The sequence below is a fragment of the Rhinolophus ferrumequinum genome, chromosome 27 (genome assembly GCF_004115265.2).
Source record: "Rhinolophus ferrumequinum isolate MPI-CBG mRhiFer1 chromosome 27, mRhiFer1_v1.p, whole genome shotgun sequence".
In the NCBI taxonomy this organism is placed as follows: Eukaryota; Metazoa; Chordata; class Mammalia; order Chiroptera; family Rhinolophidae; genus Rhinolophus; species Rhinolophus ferrumequinum.
In genome coordinates, this window is record NC_046310.1 from 5,293,045 (window position 1) to 5,300,638 (window position 7,594).

The following is a 7,594-nucleotide window of genomic DNA, read 5'->3' on the forward strand; positions in this document are numbered from 1 at the left end:
TTTTGATATTTAGCTTATTTTGGGAACTAGTGATTTCATCTTCCTGAGTCTCAGGTTTTACAGGATTGCTATCAACATTAAATGAGAAAATACACCTGGGTTTAATAAACTTCCAATCACCATAAAATATCAGTTGGTAATTTAGTTACTTCTTGGAATAACTTTTCCGTTTCTTTTTAAAAGACTTCTTCAATTTCTCATCAGTTTGAAGCTTGACTGTATGAAAGCATATTATATTTGTCTGATGGTATGCATTGTGATGGCAGAGAGAAAACTAAGGAATTTTGCCCCCAAAATACACACAACACGTAATACATAGGATTGATTGGATGATAGTGTTAGATGTTGAAGAAATGATAGAAAGTAGAAGACCCTTGATTGAATTTTTGTTAAATCTGAGAAATAAATGCCACTTTTTAAAAATGTTGGGGAAAATTAAACAGAGACTGCTTCTACATATTTTTAATACAAAACTCATGTTTATTACTGACACCATGATAATTTAATTTACAAATATATTCTGACTTACAAGGAGTAAGAGCAATAGCTTAAGTTAAATACATTATTTCTCTTCTTCATCTCTTTCAAGCCAAAAGCTATTAAACAATCCAAACAACACGAAAAAAACTTCGTGTCAATAATAGCAATAATAACTTCAAAACACCTACTTTCCAAATAGTCATCCAAGTTAAAGGGATTTCAGCAGCTCAAGACAATTTCTGTATAATAATATGCAGCATAAATGTCAGTTGACCTTGAAGCTTATAGCATGTCTTAATCAGTTTCAAAACCTTTATTCACAGTGTCTGTGTAACTAGAGTTACCCGGCCTTGTCAGTTCTGAAAGGTTTCCTAGTATGGAGGTCCACTGGATTTTATGACAATACCATAGTGTCACCTTCCTTCCACTGTCTCTCAGTTTTCACCTCATGCTTCTTCCACCCTGCGCCTGGGTAACTTCTGTGTTAATCCCTCTGAGTCCTTTGTTCTTTCCCTGGGCCTATGGAGTCACCCCAAAAGGCCACGTTGTTTGCCAAGGGAGCCATCCGGGCACATTCCTTCTGTACTTGATACCATCTGTAATTCTCTCCATCCAGGAAACGGTCACTTTAGACTATTAGCCTGAAGGTCATTCAGAAGATTTAAGTATATGTTGGATTTGAGGAACCTAGGATAGGAGTCTTTTTCCATCAGAGTGTAAACAACTTTTTGGGCTTCATCAAAACACGTCGGGGTTGGAGCTTTCATCTTCTTGGCTGTAGATTCTCGAGTACGAAAGTCTATATTGATCTAAAAAGAAATCCTCATTAGTTCATACGCACTTCCAGTACATTGCATATTGTATGACATTACTGTGCCTTTTGCAGCACCTCAAGCTAGTGAGTGGCTTTCAGCCCACATGTAAATCAGTTCAAATGTGTCTGAAATGCCTAATCTGAACCGGCCCTATCCTAGGTGTGGGGGAGTTGAAATATCACAGGACAGTCTGCTCCAAGTTAGCTCACTGTGTAGCTGGGAGACGCAAAAGCAGCAGACGTGAAACATTTAAATAACCATACAAGGCGACATAGGCTTCAAGAAAAGTGAGGTGGACATTTCAGATTTATAGGAGGATAGGGTACTTTGTGCAGCTATGTTTTGTGGATATTTAACCGGAAGGTGGGCACTTCTAGTAACTGGAAATACTTTTGCTGCTGCAGCGTATGGATTACACTGTTCTATATTTTGTCTTCACCCAAGGTGAGCTCGCTCATCGAGAACTCCCTGGGATTCAATTCTTGCCAGTGATGCTATAGTTCCTTACCCACCCCCATCATGTCAGCTAGCTTTGCAAAATCAGTCTTTCATCCAATCTTGTCACAAATGTAGAACATTAGGTTATCATTGCGCCAAACTACATGAATATACCTAAACAGATAGCAGTGAAATCATGATACTCATATAGGATTTCATCTTGTTCTGTATGTGGAATGTCATGTCTGCATTTAATTTCCTTCGCTTATAAACCGATGATAATGAACTTGATACTCACTTGCTTAGCAGCGTCTGAATGCACAAAAGCTTTGTAGATTTTCTCTGCTTTGTAACGCAAGAGGTCCGACTGTGTTTGTTTGTAGTCTTCGCAAGCCAGCCAGAACTCCATGTTTTCCTCACTGAACTCAGACTTGAGGAAACGTCCAAAAACAACTTGACCAGCTAAAAAGAAAGAGTGAGAGGTGAGATATTTACGTTAATTGAGCCAATAAAGGAATAACTTGAAGAAGAAATATGAACGAAAAATGCTATTGCATTCTCTATGTAGGTGAGAGATGGTTGCTGCTAAAATAGGTGTGTCACAGTTCGTGAGACGGGAGGGCCTTAGAGATTCCTTCATTTACAGTTTATCTGAGGCCACACAGACTTGGTCACAGTCACATAGCAGCCTAGTGGTGGCTATGAAACTGCTTTTGCTTCTATCTGCTAATTCAATGAAAATCCTGCTCTCCTGCTCTCCAAATCTCTTCTCCCATATAAAGTATTTTAGGGAAGCAAACATTGACAAAGGGCCTTAACAGCATGTTACCAATACAATTTCCCATCCAATTCATGAGTTGGAAAATACGAGGCCTCTATGTGACCTATGTGTGACACACTTGTTATATTTGCTAGTGTTATGGCAACTTTCAGATGGGCCGTTTCTATGCTGTTTGTTGGGCTGAATTGTAAATGAAGTCAGATAATAAGATGGATGAACCAGGTTGAACTGTCTGATCCCCAAGCAAGGCTCCTTAGGGGTTTGTGGGGAGAGGAGCATAAACTCACCCTCTGGAGAGACACACAGCTTATCCACACCCTTTAACAGGGTCCTTATCTCGGTGGATCAGTGGTCATGATGAGGGTAGGACAGGCAGATGTCTTTCTTTATGTGCTCTCATCAGAGATGCCCCACTAGACTCTGTGTCTGAGAACTGCTTTTATCGTGTGTGTGTTATAACGTGTGCTATGTTATATATGGTGCAATTACATACTGTGCATCTTAACTGCCTTTAGGGCAGCCAGGCACCGTCTTTGGTTTGGAATCCTTGGTGCTTCTAAAATGCTTGCTGCACGAAAGTGGACTGAACAGGGGAGCTCATGGAATATGTGAATGACAAAATAATCAACTGACTGAATGAATACTATTCCGTACATCCAGCGGTGCAAAAATATTCTTTAGGTAGCTTTCAGAACAGCAGTTCACATGTTGAGAGGTTTGGTGCACTCTAAAAAATGTTAAACATCAGAACCCCAGCCTAATTTTTCATTTTGCACCTATCAGGTCCATGGAAGCATCTAACTGTCTTGGCAATTTTGTCAGTGGCAGAATTGAGTGCGAAATGAACATGCCATGACAACAAGGCATAATATGCTGAAACTACCAGTGACTACAGAAAAACTAGAATATATATGGCTTTTCATACACTCCCCTCCCCAAAATACTGTATCTTAATGAAGCCTTTCAATCCGTTAGCGTATTGAGCTAAATCAGACACATTCAATAGTTAATCTGTACTCACTCTGGTTGGTGAGAAGTTTTTCCAGAGATTGAGACCACTGCATTACTTCATCAGCAGACAGTCTGCAGGGGGCAAGATTTACATCAATTAGTAAAAATATATTTTTTTCAGAAGCACAAGTGAAATCAGCAAAGGCTCCTGCATTTTGAGAACTTCACCAACACTTAGACTATAGTTCTAATAAGTTATATTAAAGTTTATCTATAAGAGAACGAAATTTGCCTTAGAATTGCTACTGAAATAAAATTTCATATAGAATTGCTAGATGAAAACATCCGCCAATTAAATCTGAAAAATCCAAGTGCTCTAATAAAATAGGTGCTCTAGCAGCATAAGGAATAGCAAATACATGCATACACACATGCTCTTATTTAATTTACAGTGGCACTAGTATGCTAATCTCCTTAGGCTTGTCACATCAATGTGCCATATTAATCTCTGGCTAACATACACAGCGAATGCACAGGCCCCTTTTATAGTGACAGTGTATCTGTACATACATGTCCTTGGACTTGGCAGCCTTCATTCCAGATTCCAGATGTGGGATCATAGACCTCAGGTACGCTTTCACGTCCATTCCACTATGAAAGACACAAAAGTGAGTATTCAGAGCTCATCAGTTGAAAACACTTCATTTGTAAAAAGAAATGAATTTGTAAGAAGAGAAGCTGAAATACACTTCTCCAAGAAATAAGGCAATAATAAAAATAGTTGCTACACCCTGTTACTATACGAAGAGTGAACCAGTTTAAGTCTGGTCAAATCCCCACCTACTGTAATGTCTAATCACAACTCATTTTTTAAAACAACTGGATATATCCTTAGAGCTCACACACCAGGTCATGACTCTGATCTAGCTAACCGGCTGGCTTCTGTTGTCTTCCATTCTGCCATTAAAGATAATCTAAGTCAAAATTCACGACGTGAGATGCTGACGGGACTTACAAAGTCTTAGGCCTCCTCTTTGGCGTTTTGTCCTCTAGAAGGGAGTGATCGGTTCCCTTCACTTCCTTTGCAGTAGCAGAGAAGAACATGCCTGGCATTTTGTCTAACCTTGGCGTGGAGATGGCTGCCGTTCTCATCATCCTCTCAGGGCGAATGTCTGCGTGTCAGCGTGTCTGCTGCTTATATATCGTGAGGGCAAGCAGACACATGCTGCTCGGCGAGTCTGTTTATCAAGTGATTTTACCACAGGCACTGGAAGTTCCCCCTTTCTCACTGGCTGTGACGTGTGTCTTGAAAAAAAAAAAAGCATGCAGGGATGCTTTGTGGTTGAAACTTAACCAAATAAGAACAGGTCACTTGATTAGAAAGAAAGCCAGAAAATTAAACCCACTGAGACACACACACACACAAAACCATACGTCTAAAGCATTAGGAGCTTCTGTCTTTGGTTCTAGGTGATGCTTTTGTCTTCCTAACAATAGCATGTTTCACTCAAATGTCTCATTTGGCATATTTATTGGGTCCCATAGAAACTCAGTACTCGAGACATAGTCTCTCAATGCTTGGCTCATCCTTGACTATAAAGTTCATCCGATCACAGTGTTTTAAAAAGAGTTCTTTTTTGTGTTTTGTTTTTTCCTTTCAGGAAGCAGTGTAAACAAATCCTTTTTGCCTCAATTATCTGTGCAAATATCTTATAGGAAGGAGAGTTATGAGAGGTTATCTTAACTTTCATCTGTTATTTTGAAGGCAAGAAATTTCCATGTGTTTTCCCAGGTGTGTGCTAGACATTCTACTGGTGATATCCAAGATGATTTAAAGGGGTGATTTTAGTGGTTTTAACATTTATTAGGAATATAACTAGCCTATCAGAGTTTGATTTTTTTTTTTTTTGTATATCACTGCTTAGGATAAGAATAAAACAAAATGAAAACAAAACTGTAAACAAAAGTATACTTAACACAGAAATATGGCATAGTATATACACGTACTGATAGTAAAGAATTGCATAGTATCAGAGAAAACACTGCTCATGGTAAAATAAGAGTATATTTGGAAAGGCCAATAATGTGTATTCCTTAGGTGAAAACTTCTGAATTTTGGCAATATCTCTGGAGATTCAAGTGTACCTTTAATTAAGAGTAAGGATTTAAAAGAAATCCCAAGGAGTTAGATGACTAATCATTGATCAGGGTAGAGGGATTAGTACAATATCATCTCTTATAGAGTTTATATAGAGTGTGGTTTATTTGTAGTATCCAGTTTAACTTAAACCTCTTTTGGTTTTTATCCCTGAAAAAAAAACAAATTTTACTTAGGCTCCTGATGGTAATAGGCAAAGCTGCCAAAAGGAAAGAGAGTATGACTTTTCCTGTCTTGTCTCTATCAGCAGGATAAGGAATATTGAAGGAATCATGCTTATCATATTTTGAAACCCACTTCCTACAAAGCCATGAACATATATTCTGTGTAGCAAGCATCACTTGGTGTTCAGAAGATAACATCATGATGCGTTAAGAAAGAGAACTAGTGAAATAAGCTGGCCACTTTGTGACCCAAAAAGAAATGATGGGGCTCAAAGAACAATGACATAAAGGCCTTTTTTTTTTTTGGTCTGTGTTGTGGTTCAGGCCATGCTTCACCTTTCTGTTAAAATCTTCAGCATGTCTCATGTTTGTGTATCTAGTAACTTCTCATTCCCCGACAAAATTGTGAGTTAGAGCAAAAGGATTTAATGTTTATTTTGAATGGCCTCCTGTTATTATTATCCTCCATATCTACTCACAATTTCCAAAGTATGCTTCTGCAACACTAGTTCCTTCGGTCGTTAGGAAGCATTATAAGGACTATAAGAGCAGCAGCAGCAATGATTTTGCGGCCACAAAAGTTTGGGAAATGGTGGGTCCAAGTCGAATACGGTTCTTAAATTGATCAGCGCAGATCTGCGAGCCTGTAACGTGTGAACGCACATTTGTCAGTGTCTGAAAGGAAGGTAGAATATGCAGTGGTTTCCTATGCTTTTTGGGAAATGAACCCTCCTTCGGTAGGGAAAATAGTTTGCAGAAATCATGTTCTCTTGACACCACATTAGGAACCTCTGAGACAGCCATAAGTCACCTTGTAATTCCTCTAAACCTCCCACCTTTTGCTACCTCATTACAGACCTTCAAGCTCAAACATTTGCAAGCAATTGCAGTCGCACACTTCTAAGCCCAAATAGAGAATTAAACTCCTAATAGGGGGGGTCCATCTGAAACTCCTCTGTCACAACTGGCTGTTGAAGCCACCTCAGTGGCACAGCAATAGCGTCTTCCTCTCGAAGGCTGCTCGCTAGCACATGCAAAGCCCTATATGCCAAGGAAGCCCAGAGTCCAGGAAGCTCTATTTGCAAGGGTTCACGGGTCCATGGCAAGGCATTGCACGTTCCCTATCTATTGCACGCAGTGTCCCTGTCTGATTCCTCTTTAACAAAAGACAGATGATCAAATAATAACTTTACTGAGTCAATACCTTTGGTTGAAGTTGTAGAGCATTTGGTAAAAGCTAGTAGAAGAAAGAGTGGCTCTCAGAAAGGTCCTCTTGTTTGTATATTTCTTGGTGAAATTGTGCATGAGAAACAAGGTTGGAGTCTTAAGAAAAGTAATACTTCATGTGGTCTTAATGTTATCTTTTTATATATATTAAAAAATATGCTTTATTTTTAGAGCAGTTTTGGATTTACAGCAAAATCGAGTGGAAAGTACAGAGAATTCCCGCATCGTCCCTGCACCCCACAGGCTGCCCCCCAAACAACACCTCACATCAGTCAGTGTGGTTTGTTTGTTAAAACCAAGGAAGAACCTCCAATGTCATGTTATCATTACCCACAATCCGTAGTGTGCAAGGCCTGACAATTAAGTTCGTGAACTTGTTGCAATGATATTGCTAACATTCCTTTGATATCAGAGGGATTATTCATTATGAATTTGCACCAACTGGACAAACAGTTAACCAAGTTTACTATTTGGAAGTGCTGAAAAGTCTGTGTGAAAAAGTTAGATGACCTGAACTTTTCGCCAACAATTCTTGGCTCCTGCCTCACGACAATGCACCAGCTCACATGTGTCTGTGAGG

General features: G+C 39.3%; 1 protein-coding gene across 2 annotated transcripts; it reads right to left on the reverse strand.

The window, feature by feature from the left end:
* Positions 1–481: 481 nt before the first annotated feature.
* Positions 482–4,706, reverse strand: RGS1 (regulator of G protein signaling 1). Of its 2 annotated transcripts, none has more exons than XM_033099368.1 (5): positions 4,481–4,622; positions 4,036–4,116; positions 3,536–3,597; positions 2,032–2,195; positions 482–1,289 (listed from the first exon to the last, which is right to left on the reverse strand). In XM_033099368.1, the coding sequence occupies exons 1-5, from the start codon at positions 4,618–4,620 to the stop codon at positions 1,104–1,106; spliced, it is 633 nt and encodes a 210-aa protein (XP_032955259.1). In that variant the 5' UTR covers positions 4,621–4,622; the 3' UTR covers positions 482–1,103. The 2 variants fall into 2 exon arrangements, with proteins under 2 accessions (XP_032955259.1, XP_032955260.1); XM_033099369.1 differs by having other exon boundaries at positions 1,104–1,289; positions 4,589–4,706.
* Between the last annotated feature and the right edge of the window lie 2,888 nt (positions 4,707–7,594).

Coding starts and splice junctions, on each gene's coding strand:
- RGS1 (XM_033099368.1), bottom strand. CDS start 4,620: ATGATGAGAACGGCAGCCATCTCCACGCCAAGGTTAGACAAAATGCCA. Junction 4,117..4,480: donor AAGAGGAGGCCTAAGACTTT/GTAAGTCCCGTC, acceptor TGTCTTTCATAG/TGGAATGGACGTGAAAGCGT. Junction 2,196..3,535: donor AAAACTTCTCACCAACCAGA/GTGAGTACAGAT, acceptor CTTTCTTTTTAG/CTGGTCAAGTTGTTTTTGGA.